The sequence below is a fragment of the Mchenga conophoros genome, linkage group LG8 (assembly GCF_057382185.1).
Source record: "Mchenga conophoros isolate Kocher_MC1m ecotype Shallow Benthic linkage group LG8, M_conophoros_male_GT1.1, whole genome shotgun sequence".
Taxonomy (NCBI): domain Eukaryota; kingdom Metazoa; phylum Chordata; class Actinopteri; order Cichliformes; family Cichlidae; genus Mchenga; species Mchenga conophoros.
The window spans coordinates 25,960,089-25,975,584 of record NC_140533.1 but is presented as its reverse complement, the minus strand read 5'-3'; the positions used below and the strand labels follow the sequence as shown (position 1 = coordinate 25,975,584).

The window sequence follows — 15,496 nt, the reverse complement described above, 5'->3', positions numbered from 1 at the left end:
GTACTTTGTTTGAATTTTAGTTTTTTTCTATGTTTGTTCTTTAGCATTTATTAGCTAGTATCTGGACCAAAGACTATAAAAGATGGACAAAGCTGTGCTTTAAACCTGCATTCTTTTTATGGCCACATGATGGCGATACTTGTAGTTACAAGAGGATTTGCAGTCCTATAAAAATCTTTGGAACAATTACTTTCTAACTTGACCTCCATAAAGACTTTCCTTCCGTGTTTATAACCACTCGATGGCATCATAACGGCTACATCTATGTTTTGCTAGCTAATAACCAAATGTGCAACCAATGCGATGTGATTGTGCAGCTGGAAAAAGTCACATACACGTCTACTCAAGTTGGAAAAGAAATATTTGGTTAATCATGAAAAAAGTTTAGCCTCTTGTCTTTACTTGCTCCGCAATATGGAGTGACACAGATCAGGTAAAGTTAATAATTAGAAGTAATCTGGTATCATTTAAAAATTAAACAATAAGATGCAACATGTCACAAACATGTTGTTTTCAGACTACAATGCAAAAGTACCCAACAAATGACTTCCCGACTTTGGAAATTTGACTGTTTAGCTCATAACCATAACCAACCACCTACTAGGAATAACTTAAAGCTCTTTTCTGAACTGACTGATCTCTGTTGTATTTTAGGCCTGCTTATAGAAAAAGTTGACTCGGTGAATATCAGCAGTTAGCTGGTCCCTGCCTGTGCAGCTATCCTTACAAAAACTCAGAAATTAGTTTTAATGGTCATCAAACTGCATCTTTATTGATATATACTGAGGTGTCATTAAAGATAAAGGGAGGTGGTCAAATGTCGTCTTTTAGAGGCAGAGTGTGAAGGAGCACATTAATAATAACTCTCTGCTCTCATCCAAATATGGCCTCTTCAAAAGCAACCAAGATGACCAACAGCCAAAACCCTCTAACTTCATAAACCAATGGGCGACTTTCATGTGGAGAAGCCCATCTTTTATATACAGTCACACAAAAAAACTCGATAGGAGTTTGTTTTTTCACAGGACTTTTCTACAGTACCGTAATAATAATAAAGTATAATTAAAATTCTCCTTTAAGTGGAATCAAATTAAGTAAGTGAATGCTGTATCAAAGGACGGAGTATCTAACAGACCTTTGTTTCAGCCTGCATTTCAACTTCATGTAGAAAAGTGAGGCGTGTGTTTGAGTGTACCTTTGCAAGCATAAAGAAACATGACACAGGTTTTCTTCTTCAAATATATAATCTTAGTTCAGTCATACAGATATATACATTGTATAATAAATAATATTTATAAAAACATAACATTTACGATTATAAAATAAAAAGGGAATTATTCAACTTTAAAACATTTGTACAAAACTTTGGATATAGCGGGGAAAGATGAGGGGCCTTTGGGGGTCTCGGTAGGGTGGGGGGACTGAACACAGAAAGGTAGGCCCAGGTAGGGAGGGCTGTGTAGAAGATGACGTGAACACTAAGCTATGTCCCAAAGAGAGGACAGCCTACACACTACTGGGTAACTTGTGTGTTTGTTCTTGAATATAATTAATAGGAAGCAGGTGGGACTGTCAGAACATGTTGTGTGAAACCTCTCTTGCTTTGCTCCACCATTGTGAAGAGCCAGCTCGCTGTCCGTCGGTCCATCCATCCTCTTCTGTAGTAGCTTGTCATGCACACGCACATACGCATCCCTTATAAATCATCCGTTCTACGCTTCATGTTCTCAGAATCAGATGTCTTTTTAAACTTCGTGAATTGGCAGTCTTTACAATCCACCCACAAATCATAGCAATTTTTGTTAGTGGTCTTTAAACCGGTTTCTTTTGTTGCAAGTTACAATGTGCTGACACTGAAGTCTATGAAAAGCATTCTTTTGATTAAATGGCAGTAATTTGTTTTTCCCAATATTCTAAAAATCAAAACATGACGGCAGGAGTGTTTCGGGGTGTACTGACAAGAATACGAGTTCATAAATCAACCGTAAAAACCTCAACTGTCCAGCTGACTGAAAACACAGATGGAAGGATGTGACAGCCAATCAGATCTTTCTCAGCCCATGTTGTCTCCACGTGTCGTCACATATCCCCTTGTTTTCTTTCCCTTTTGTTCCCAGAAGTAAAAGATTTTTGTTGAGACAAATGTTTTTCTGCACCGAAAGTGATATAAAATAAAACAAAACAAAACAAAACACCAGAGTTAATATTGGACATAAGCTGGACTCAAGTTTGATGCACAAATTCATAACGACACAGCCATAATAGGTGACCTTCACACATATAATCAGAACTTTTCTGTGGTTAGTTTTTACCCCCAGACTCCGTAAGTTTGAATGGTGAAGTTGCATGACATTTGTAGAAACCATGAGCGATTTACAGGGTGAATGTGGTAACAGCGCCGTCATTCATAAGAACTGCTAGCTTGCAACCAAGAAGAATTTGCTCACATAAACAATGCTCAAATGTTTACCACCTGGAGTTATGAATAGTGCACATAAATACATATGCACGGGTTGTTAGTTAGCAGAACGAGCATGCCTCCTCCTGCATACCTCAAACCCCAGCTCAGTGGTAATATTTCAGAAATGTGGGTTTATTAAAAAATCAGACTGAAGCACATGTCTTCTAGTTGACTGTCGCAGTAGTCAGTCTGCAGGGAAGGAAGGGATCAGCTCAGTAGTTTAGAAAGGACAGGACTGCGGCACTTCCAGTGCCTCAGTTCAGTTCAGTTCAGTAGTTACAAAGTGATGGTTTCCTGGGGCTGCTGACGTGTTCAGTATTACTTAAGAGTACGTGATTGGGTAGAGAGGTTGGTTAAGTTAAAAAACAGCAACAACAACAACAACAAAAAGGTAAACCAACCAGACTGGCTGGAGAAGTGAGGTGTTAGTTAGAAGATGCTTTTTACTCAAAAGCAAGGAGAGTCACTGTTTTTGTTTTTTTGTTTTTTTTTACTGCATTAATCTCACATGTAAAAGTGTTACTGTACATGCCGAAAACGCTGTGTTGGCATGAAGGGTGGGAAATAAATAAAGACAAAGGGGAAGGGAGGGGTAGTCATGGCCCAATGCTGCAGGGTGAGGACGAACGAGGGGAGAGTGGCAACTCTAGCTTCTTCCCGTGAGAGTGGACCAAGTTATCCATCAGGTCAACACGGGACACATTCTGCTCAGATATTATGTAGTTATGGGGGTAGTGGTTTGGAAGATAGATTCTTGTGCATGGTTTGTACAAAAAATGGTACAGAAGTATCCATTACTGATGTGCCATTACCCATTAGGGCTTGAATGTGTGTGGATGAATATGTTTTTGACTGCGCTTGTGTGTGTGTGTGTGTGGTGGGGGAATCAAGGAAGTCATGCAGGAGGTGGGGAGTTGAAGGTCCAGCAGTCAGCTTGTCTGTCTCACTTACACGTGTGTACGTCGTAGACGCGCACACACTCCTGACAGCTGACGTAGCAGCACCAGTGGAAGATGCAGTGACACTTCTCTTTGCGTTTCTCAGTCCGGGTGTTGTGGCCGCGTCCGCAGCACAGCAGGTCGCAGCCCTCAATGCCGTGCGACGACACGTTGCAGACACGATCGCGCGTCCCAAAGGAGCCCGTCTCTGGGTTGGGCTCGCAGAAATTGGGCGAGCCCTCGTAGTACACCAGGTCGCGCTCAGTGGGGTGCTTGAAGAAGGCGTACTTGACTCGCAGGGTCTCCACCCAGCCACGAGACTCGCGGTGCTTCTCCACCACCATCTCTGAGGCGCTGTCGTACTTGTCCTTCAGGTAGTCGCCCAGCATGCGGAAGTCCGGCTGCGCCCACCAGCACGTCTTCACCTCGCAGCTTCCAGAAAGGCCGTGACATTTGCAGCGCAGGTGCATGTGATCCAGGATAGTCTGAGAACGAGAAAAGAAACCAGAATAAAAGTCTGTGCGTGGGAAAATGTTTTCTCCCTTTTTCAAATGTTGCAAAAAAATGCTAGATGTGGCAAATATTATACAAATTAAAACGCATATATTTAAATTTATATTTAATTCGTTATTTAAAAATGTGTCCGACAGTTCAAGAAACACATTTAAATGTCCTGGCGATTATTTCCCAGGCTTGAAAGGGTTAATATTAGTTTAGGTAGGCCACCTAATTGCAACACGAGGCTGTACTCACACTTGCCCACCTATTGTGCATCTGCAAGCCACTTTGTAACCCTCCTCTACCTCAGTGCTTCCTTTTCATACCGTTTCTCTGATAATCTGTGTAATTTCTGCTGTCAGTGTCTCTTCTGTCCTTTTAATAGGTCTTCTCACTACTTTCTTTGTCTTGGCTGCACATGGCGGCGCTGGGAGTCCCAGAAATGAACCATAAGTCCAAATATGAATTGCTGCAGATGGAAATGACAACCTTCTTTTGACTATAGTGACTGAAATAAAGTGAAAACCACATATTTGGCATCTCAGCATGCATCCAAGATTTTTAAGCTTTTCTAATAACACTTTTCCTCACTAAAGCATCATCTCTTGAGCGTCATGACTCTTGCCCAGAAAAGAAAATCTGCCTCATCCAGCTGGATTCAGAACAGATTTCACTGACAATCCTGAGTCACTGCATGAAAGGATAGTGCGCTTCTTAAACACACAGATCACTTTTTGTCTGTATATGTTCGGTATGCTCCAAAAAATTAAAATAAATTCTCACCTAGCCAATAAATCTTTAAGTACGCTTCTTCTGACAGAACGTTGGAGCTGTGAGGTTGGTGAGATTTTAACTACAACTGTTGTCCTCTGGGTAGAAACAAGTTATGATTTTTTTTTCTCTTTGTGCAACGCATTGCTCTGAAGTGTAAAATGTGCTGGTCTTAGTTAGATAACTTCTTTGGAAGCTGCCACAACGGAACAAGATCTGGTAAAGCTTTATGCTCAGAGATTTAGAGTGAATTCGGTAATGCAGACTAACAAAACCACTAAAGCCTTGCAAAGCAGGCCAAGAAAAACAATATGCCAGTGGCTGCACTTTATTGAAGTGTCATGCAGCTGTGGAGTATGGAGGCTCTGCGCCGCTGCTAATTCTCTCTGAAGTTATTGGCTCACGTTGTGAGTATGCTCCCGTGGGGCGTGTTTTTATGTTTTCGGTTTTTCATTGTGTTGTGCTTTAGCTCAACAGCTATATTTAGCTGCAGAAATCCCCCAGCTGGGGCGGAAGGCAGGTGGCTGTGGCACCTCTGGGTGAGTAGAGGGGAGAAAAGTGGACCAGTGACATCACACCGTGAGCTTGTCATGCCAACATCAAATCCAAGGCCCTCGGGGCTAAATAACGAAGCGTGAGAGGGCCAGGTGGAGAGGACGGGTGACTCCTCTGACATTACCTCTGTTCAGTGAGCTCCTGTGGTCGCTCTGACTGCTGCTGTGCGCATCAAAGGGCTGTCTTGTTGCCGTGTGGTCCCCCTGTTTTGCCTCTCAGCGAGCAGCCTGTTTTCTCCCAGCAGTGACAGCAGCCAGTGATGTTTTAAGACTGAGCTGATTTGCTTCTTTTTTTTCCCCCTCAGCTCACTTGGGTTATTTGACTGTCGGGGAATTTCTCATTGGGATGCAAGGCATGAAAGGCAAGGTGTGGGGGCATGGCGGGTAGATGAATGTTGCTTAGATCAGTAATTAACCAGTCATTCAAAGTAGAGATGGCACGATACCACTTTTTTATGTCCGATACCGATATCATAAATTTGGATATCTGCCGATACCGATATGAATCCGATATAGTGTTTTTTAATCAACAAAACTGTTTTTTAAAATATCTTGCTGCATTTTGCAAGTCTGCAAGTTCATACTCAAGTTTAAAACAACAACTACACTAAAGCTATTCTGTTATACCTGTATACAAAAAAAATATTTCATAGTTCAGCAATACTGATCAATCTAATAAACTTAAACCTACACCATCCTCCCTATTCTGGTATTTTAAAGAGTACTTAGCGTAAATATTAAGCAACCTAACTAATAGGGTTCCAACTCCCAGCAACAACAAAAATAAATAAATAAAAAATAGGGAACCACCCCTCACGCGCCACCTCATGATGCTTAATCGACGTAATCAACCTTAATTTGATGCAGTGTAAAAAAAAATGCACAGAAATCAATTATTTTTCAAGAAATATTAAATAGATTCAACATCTTTCTTCAACAAAATTGCAGACTGCACAGATGGTACCTTCCCAAAGTAAAAAGTACTATAGCTTACTAGGGTATATATATTAGACTTAATAGTCACTATATACAGTAATTGACTTCTATTCATTTTACATCAAATTAAAACTTTGGGTGTCAGATAATTATTTATTAAAAGCTCAACATTTTAAATGAGAATAAGAAAGAAAAGTATGTCTTTGTGCCCCCTTTTCCCTGTTAATGCCCTATCGGCCCCCCTGGCTAAACTTTGCTAGATCCGCCCCTGCACAGTTACCAGCGTCAGCTACGTAGAAAAAGATCCTCGAGTAGAAAGTAATATTAAATAAATTCTAACAACAGCTTATCAAGCTTAAACGTGCTGCTGTTGTTCAGCCGCTGGTTTCCTCTTTCTGGTGCAAAGTGGGCCAAAAACAAAGAAGAGAGACGGACTCGCGACAGAAAAGCCGATCAGCTGATCATTAAGCAGTTTCACGATTGAAGTAGCAGCAGGAGAGCGAGAGGCAGTCGCTCGTTAAGCTTAACGCAGGAATGCTTTACAAACATTCAGAGATGGACTTACACACTTGCTTTACTTCTCTCGGGGATAACTTTGTCGGAGATGAAATGCCAGGTTGCTAGCGAAGCTCCAAATGCTATCCAGACCACCGACAGGTCCCGCATGCCACAGCTGCTCTATCACGTGATGCGTGTTGCAAGTTTTGTGAGGTGCTTTCGTGATATTTAATGGATCGGATTACATTTTTTATTTTTCTCCGATATCCGATCCAGTAATTTAGGTCAGTATCGGACCGATACGTAATATCGGATCGGTCCATCTCTAATTCAAAGTCAAGTGCTCGTTTTCAGATGGAAACTTGGGATTGTGAGGACAAGTCAAGTACCTATATCATGCCTGTCACATGAGCAATCAGTAATCCAAAATAGTAATAGTTTCACTCAGCTTTTTGTCCATTGTTTTTACATCACCGTGGTTAAACGTTGACCAATAATTGTAACTAACTAACATGGCTTATCAGAGTGCTTCATCTGACAAGTACATTTAGTCTGAAAACACATAAAACATGTAAGCTAATACTAAAACTGAGCTAAATATTCAGATAATAAATAATCATTATTTTTGAGATATTTTGTCATTTTTTCTTGAGTCTGAGGTTTCTTCCTGTATAAAGGGAGTTTTTCCTTCCCACTGTTACCAAGTGTTTGCTCATAGAGGTGCCGTCTGAATATTTGGTTTTTCTCGATGTTATCATAGGGTCTTTACCTTACAATCTAAAGCACCTTGAGGCAAATATTGTTGTGATTTTATACGATACAAATAAACTTAATTGAACTGAAAGTTTAAAAAAGAAACATTGACTTTGATTACCTGTTCTATCTTTGTTTTTTATGCTCTCTAACTCTTATTTCCAAGTGATCTTTGGGTTTAAGTTGTGCAACGACTTTGAACTTTTCCCGCAGTGTCAGTGTTGAACCTTACTTTGTTGTTGTGACTGGGTGAAAGCCAGGTTCTAAAAACTGGGGCAAACTCTTCTGAGATGAGTGGGAGCTCTTACAGTAGCAGGTTAATATCTGTGGTTTTAAAGGTTTTCATATGGATATTATATTGTAGTACCCACATATTTTTGGCTGGTTAATGTTATTTTCCATGTGAAAAGTAGAAAAATAACAGTGCAGCTCTGCAGGTTCCTAATAGTAAATGTGTTTACCGTGCGTCCCGCCTCGTTGTTGTGCCGATTCATTGCTGAGCGAGCGTCTGGACGGTTTTCTCTGGCGTCCGCAAACTCCCTGGACACCAGCACCCCAAACTCTGCATCCTCGCTGCAGCCACCCCACTTCCAGCCCTCCCCTGGAGGGCCCTTGTGGTGGGAGTCGCACCCACACATGGTCGACGTGCCCTCGGCACATGAGCGTGTCACTGCAAATGCAACGCCCGCTGAAGCTATAGCATGGACGAATGCTGACTCTCTGGTTGCTGAAAGAGACGGACGAAGACAGACAGAAAGACAGAGAAAAGGAGAAGGAAAGGAAGTGTGTCAATCTTATGGTAAACGTAGACAAGGTGATCTTTACTACTGCCAACATCCAGACAGATGTATTGAAAGGGATACCTTCAGGCGCTAACCTTTTAACACAACATTTCATCTTTGAGAAGGCACATTAATGGACAGGTATTTGCCACTGTAATAAAGCAAGAAGCCTATAGAAGAACTCCTTAACATCTCCTATATACAATATAATATAAACAATGTTTAACTATGTTTACACAGTTCTGATCATCATCAGTGACGTGGAAGAACCACCAAGGAACCTAACAGCAGAGTCCCTGCAGTGACATCAGCCTATTGTAGTCTAACGCTCAGTGGGATCTAAGTGACCCCCTGTCATCCCTGAGGTGTGCTGCTTTGCATCTGGATAGTGTTTCAGGAATGTTGTTACCCCCCACCCATTCCTGTTTACAGCCTAAGGCCTTCTGGTGAAACCTAGCAGTGTGTCAGGCTGTTTCTTCTTCACTCTGACGGATGGAGTTACGCTGTCTTTGAAGACAACAGCTTATTATGTAACCAGACACCATTGTTTCACAATCACAGCACACTTACTGTGGCTCACCCATTACACTCCACCAGATATAGAAAAACACACACTATTGGTGTCCTGTGACTTCGATTCCAAAAAAAGGTGAGGGGCTTTGTTAAATGAAAACACAAACAGATCCAATGATTTCAGAGCGCTTAACCTACATTTAAATAAAAAGACATTTTTTAAAGTTTGATACCAGCAGTGTTGGGCAAGTTAATTTGAAAAAGTAATTAATTGTAGTTACTAGTTACTGCTTCAAAAAGGTAACTGAGTTACAAGATTCTAAAAGTAATTAATTATTTGATTTGAACTCTACATTTCACCTTTAAAAACGATTTCCTTTGCCTTGTTTGGTATCATTGTTTTCAGCACAACCTCACGTGTCTGAATTTACAGTTATGTTTTCATTTTGGCATACTGTATTAACACAATTGATCTAAAATCAGACAAAAAACATAAAATCTGAGTAGAAAAAGTTACATTTTTTACTGTAACAACCACAAACATATTTAATGAATCATATTTCATAACTTTAAATGCAAATATAAATTGTCAATTTTAAAATATTCACAAGTTTTGCAAACAACAAAGTTATTTGCAGCTATTTACCTCTTACCCCTTTTTTAAATAACCATTTCAAACTATTTACAGAACAATCAGCTGTTCTGCTCAATAACATGCCACAAAAATTATTTGTGCCACCAAAAAAATAATTTCTGTCCACTATAAAGGAGAACATCACAGCCTGATACCTGCAGGTCTGACAGCAGCAGGTGTATCACTCCTGTTTCTACCTGGAGACAGCAGTCGCCTCATTGTTCTGACACACAACACAAAACTATCCACAACACTACACGCTAACTACACAAGACAACACATTAACTACACACTCCAAACATGCTAAACGTCACAAATCTCTCACATCTCAAAACTCGCTCACTCCTAAAACTTCCCCCTCTTCCTAAACAACCAAATGTCATGTTGTCATATCATTTTTTTTATTGGTCAACATGGTACATTTTTCCACCAACACGAACGGGCTGTTTTTTCTTCTTGCTAGCGCTGTCCTTAGACAGTAATCCTGGCGAAACTATTCAGGAAAAAACGCCGCGTATATATTGTTTATAGGTAGCGCCCAGATTACTTACAGCTACTTCTGTGCAACTGATATAAGATGCGGTAAGACAGTTCTGCTCAGTTGCCATTTCATATGACACCAAATGATTTCTCCCTGCACCAAGACTCTCTTACTGTGGAGCTATGATGCTGCAATATCCCCAGAAAGTGCTAAAAAGGGTGTTCCCCAAGTGTTGGCTGAACAGAAGCACCTGTATTCAGCATTAATGGTGCCCTTACAGATCTCCAAGCTACCTATTCTATGTGCACCGATGCTAACCTTTGAACTGTGTACTAACAATGTTGGATGTTCTTCACTTTACCCTGGAGGCCATGATTTTCCCATAATTTTCAAAAGGAATAAAACATTTCTGATGGCCCGAACACGGGGACAGTTTTCCAGTTTGCATAAATCTTAAATGAACTCAGGCACAAACAAGTTGGCAACATCAGGAACATTTCCAATGTTGCCTCTGGGTTATTAGAATCGTTATAGTATTTTATAGTCCTTGTCCCACCTTTTTTTTAAGCATGTTTCTAGTTTTGGATCCAAAATAAAGAGATTTCTCTCTTAAAAAATCTGAACCATATTGCTTTAACACCATTAATCAATAGAATTAGAAATCATTGTGCAACATTTTTATTTACATTTTACCTAGCATCCCAGCTTTTTCCCCTCTATGATAGTTATACAGAACAGACCTTCAGGCTTTCAACAGCTGGAATATCTGATCTACGGAATTGCACGACTTGAGTTTTGAAATTTGTATGAACACGACTGGAGAATTAAGCTCCTATTTTGCTGACCACACTGGCAACTAGAGCTAGAAATTCTTTGATGGATCCACTGCCAAAAACTCAAGGAGACCACTTAACAAGCCACAGACAAAGTTTACAAATGTTTGTCTGGAAGCTAGCCATATTTTCCCCATCCACAATTTGACTGCAGTCAGTGTCCCAAAACCAAAACCCTTTTTTTTATGTTGGCTGCTTTTGAGAAAATCTTGAGAAATACAGACAGTGAAATAACGTTAATCAAAACTATGTTTGTTAATTATTTTTGATATCTTTTGTAAAACTGAAACAATAAGAAACTGTTTGTCTACACATTTCATGTTTATTGTTTATCCCTAATGAAAAGAGGTTTTCATCTAAATGTCCAATGAACGACACTGGATGACATACTGTCCTCATGTTGGGCATCCCTACTTGCCCTGGCAAGCCTAAGTGGGCCCTCCAAAACAGGGGCCTGTGAGCCCCGGGCCCCTGGAGCTCTGGCTGTTAGCCAAGGCTAGCGCTGCTCCTGCTACCTGCTGGGCCCATCAATCCGCCTTTGTTTCCCTTGTGTCACACCGTATTATCCACACAAAGGGTCCAGCGACTCACGCCCCCACAGCCCAGCTCTGCCCGGAGCTGGCATTCCCTAAACTCCCCAAGTCCCCCTCCTCTCCCACCAGCCACCCCTCCGCCAACACCCTGATCCGAAATCCCATACACCACCACCCACTGCAGCACCTCAACCCCCCACTTCCTCCAGGCATCCACCAACAGCACCACGGCAGCCAACCCACAGCTTAAGGTGGCCAGGGTACTGGTTGGTAGCTCTTGCTTCCCTAGCATGAGCTTCTCCATTAATCACTCCCAAAGTGGCACACTCTTCATCCTTACATCCTTACCTCCTTCCCTCCATCCTATCCTTCCCTATCCCACTGTGCACACTCGGGCTAGGTTGGGAGAGATCCCCTTTCAGCCTGTTTTCATGACAGAGTCAAAAGGGCGTGTGAATGGGGTGTCCGTGGGAGCTGGACTGTGTGAGGCGCGCACTGGCCTTCATGCACAGTAGGGGTTGAGCGGAGCCCCCCGGCCCTTTTCTATTGCCTGTAATCTCATTTGGCCTCCCCTCTCCCTTTTATTTGACTGAGGAGCTTGGACTGCTCACACTGCCCATTTCTGCCCAGATTCCTTCGCCTCTGACACACAGGCTAATTCATTTCCAATCAGCAACCTCACACGCAACACACAAACGTCTGCCTTTATAATTAGGGACTGGAAGGCCTTAAGCAGGACACCTGTGTGCCTTGTTTCCCACTGTCAGGTCTGGTGGGACTGCCTAATTGACGCAGATAAGTGTAGGGATAGTTTACACTTAGCATTCTGCGTGTACAGCACCTGATGGATGCCTCCAGTACATCAGCTGTCAGGTTTTGTTGAGAGATTTACCGCACTGACCTTCTTTCATGTACGAGTGTGTAAACAAGGTTGGGAAAAACCAAAAAAAAAAGCCCATGAGTTTGAAGATAAATGCAATATAGAAGATAAAGATGACTAATGTGTCAGTGCTTGTACCTGCACTCATTTCTCAGTGCAGCCAGGAAAGGTGGATATTATTGTAATTGCCCTAGTTAGTCGTTTGTCAGCAAAAGCCCAGGCAGCTCAGGCAGTGCTGAGCCTTAGGGTGGAAAGTGTTAAACACCAGTTTTGTAACAGCTTGCAGTAGCCTTACCTTCAAAGACTGCATTTTAAAGTTGGGTGTTGTTTGGAAGAGATTATTTAGATCCCTCTAGATCATTTTTTTTACTCAGTAAGCCTGTATGTCAGTACAAAAATCAGCATGAAAGATATAGCAACCTAAAAAAAAGTCCTACCTTTATCTAGAACAGGGCCGAAAATGGCCAGGTTGTCCTTGATGGTGGTGCAGTTCCATCGGCGACCCCTAAACTGGTGCTGGCACTCTTGGATCCCCAGCTTGACTCCTTCAGCGACACTGGGCATAATCTCAATGTAGTTGCGACAGAAACGCAGCTGTTTCGGTACGAGGCCGGGGATAGAGCCACACAGGATTGGTTGGGAGCCCAAAGATGAGTACTGCTGCCCCAGTGCCAGGGACCTGTGTCACAGAGAGAGGGAAAGCATCGTTAAGTGAGATCAGCACCTCTGTGTTAAACACACAAGTGCAAAAAACACTTATTTATTATTTTTTCCTGAGGATTTGCATCAAACCTCAAGACATATTCAGCAAAAGTGCCTAAATAATTGTACCCATTGAATAAATTTGGTACTGCTATCTGACTTTTAGGAACTTTGACATTTTTATTGTAGGTTTTATAAGCAAAAAATAAATAAAACTAACCTGTACATTTCTCACATTAGTTTGGTATTCTTTCAAAAGCCCTTCCCTGTGCTTCCCTCACATCTTCTGTGCCCTCTGTGAACTCAGTTCCACAATAGCAAGAGTGGTAACCTGCCAGGGAGGCCTCACTGAAAGGCAACCTGCTCTGTGAGTGGAGACTGCTTCTGTATTCATTAATCTCCCATTACACTATAAATGTAGCCCTGAGAGAGTACAATGATTCATACCTGAGTGTTTTATTGATTTATATTGTTTATACTAAGAGCTCCTCTTTATTTTGCTTCCTTTTTTCTCACCAGAGAGAGGAGGCTAATAAGCCCACTTCAGGGCAGGGATACAAGCTATTAGTACTGACTTCTCAAAGTGTTTCCACTTGTTAGCTTGCACAGATCTGCTGATCTAACTGATAACACACACAAGAACCTGTCTGTTTAGTTTGGGGAAAAGCCCCCTCGTGTGATTTTGAATATATGAAAACACCTGCCCTTGCAGTACCGTCATTAATTTGCGGTTATCCTCTGGAGGTGATGTGTTAAGAACACTGATGGTGATGCACGAAGATGGCACGTCTGAGGCGATACGCCTCACCAGAGGACTCGTGCAGATGTGTCTAAGCAGGGATTAATCACTGCCAAACAGTCGAGCTCAGCATGTGTTGCCAGAAACCATTATAGTTTCACTCAGGTAATTAATTTTAATTGCTTTCTATTTCTCTTGAAATAAAAGACAGAGAGAAGACGTGTGTGTCATGCCCATGTTTTAACACGCTTTTCATGTTGACAAGCTCAAACAAAATTTTCTTCCAGAAGCTCTCTTAGATGCCAGATTTATATTTCTTGTTTATTTATTTCTATGCATAGCCTTTATCACCCCATGAAAAATATGTGTTTGAATACAAGCTTGCCCAGCTGCTAATTGTTTTGCAATGTATGCATGTGATTTGAGTGTGTACAGGGTAAGAGGTGTAAAGATGTGCTGGCAGTTCACAGGAGTCTGCAGACTCTGCAGCACTTAGCGAGTCTGACTGGACAACGTGGCGCTGGAGGCCCTTAGAGGATCACGCGGGAACAATTGATGCCGATCAGATCAGAGCGCCACTCGGGATGACCTCAGGACACCCGCAGGGCGCAACCCAATCATAGCAGGCACTGACTCTGACAGATGAGTGCAGTGCAGTGCCCCACCCGAACACACAAGTGAAGCCATTGAAGTTGGGAAGAAAAAAAAATCGGCTCTTAGATACTCATGTGCACTTCTACATGAAGCTCCCACCAAACCCCCTGCACCCACATCTTCCTTCTTTATACTGTTTTTCATCTAAGCATTGGTAGCCTTAGATTAATATTTTGCCAGGTATTAAGAGTTACTAGCGGAGGTAGCATTCTGGCACATGAAACTGTTTTGCTTTTACAGACGACCTAATGTAATTTGATCATCCCATAATCAGCTGAGCCAATTGTGTTGCTGCTGTGAGGTTTGTGACTGACACAAATACACAATAAACAATTCTTATGTTTCACGTGGAAGCTCATAACAAAACTTGATCTGATACTCAAAAATTATCGAATGCTGCTACGCACAAGGAAAAATACGCTTGCTGTCTATTAATAACTCAAAGTTAACATGTCATTTTCTCCGATTTCATGTTCCCATGCGGAGCTAGTAATTTGATAGTGCTCATCAATCTCCATTCATGTTCTTGTCTTGAGTTTACCCAAGCGAATGTAGCCACATTATCTCATCTGCCAGTCCCAATCCCACCAACATCAGAGTTCAAGTGTTGCTGACTTCACTCCGTCTGGTGACTGAGTGACTAAGGACCTTAATTACACTGTCTGCTAGATGGGTTGCTGCCCATTAATCTCTCAGTCATGGGATAGACCAGAGAGGATGATGAGCCACTAGATGAATGCTGGTGTCACATGCTCCCCAACAACATCAATGAGCTACCTCAAAGACAAATCTCTCTTGCTCAAGTCAGATATTTATGAATCAGACCACTGTGCCATTCAAAAGGATGAATCTGTTTGCTGTGGTGGGCAGGATTTCTGATGGAATCAATTAGCTAACCACATGGGACTTTGTGGTGGACATAGCGTGTTTAAACAACAGGCTGTGGATCTGCCAGGCTATTTGTCTTTGTTTGCAAAGCATGTGCCTCGCTTGATCCTTATGGATAGATAAGATGAAAGGGATACGTTATTGGCTAGGTGTTAATGAGAGTTACAAGACTCATTGTGCAAACAGACACACACGAAGATGCATGCACAGAGACCGCATGTGTGCACTGCTGATCCTGCCCGCTTTGCCTCACTTCTCGGAAGCTACGCGCAACGTGTCTCAACCGAGTGAGGGAGCAGCAGACGCAGAGACCTCCAGAGAGGCAGAATGCCGGGGGAATCTGCTGCAGGGGATGAGACGAGCAGAAGAGCAGCAGCAAACGGCAGGGCTTGGCAGGTGCATGCCCGGGCACATCCGTGTGGGGCCTCTTCTGGCCTGGGGGTTTACA

General features: G+C 42.2%; 1 protein-coding gene across 4 annotated transcripts in view; it reads right to left on the bottom strand.

The window, feature by feature from the left end:
* Positions 1–1,225: 1,225 nt before the first annotated feature.
* wnt3 (wingless-type MMTV integration site family, member 3) overlaps positions 1,226–15,496 on the bottom strand; it is a 76,659-nt gene continuing 62,388 nt past the window's right edge. For 3 of the 4 annotated variants that reach the window (XM_085285229.1, XM_085285228.1, XM_085285227.1), the window contains 3 exons: positions 12,503–12,744; positions 7,871–8,136; positions 1,226–3,884 (listed from right to left, as the gene is read on the bottom strand). In XM_085285229.1, the coding sequence (XP_085141355.1) occupies positions 3,405–3,884; positions 7,871–8,136; positions 12,503–12,744 (988 nt within the window). In that variant the 3' untranslated portion in view covers positions 1,226–3,404. The remainder of the gene's footprint in view (positions 3,885–7,870; positions 8,137–12,502; positions 12,745–15,496) is intronic. The other variant, XM_085285230.1, reaches the window with a different exon arrangement.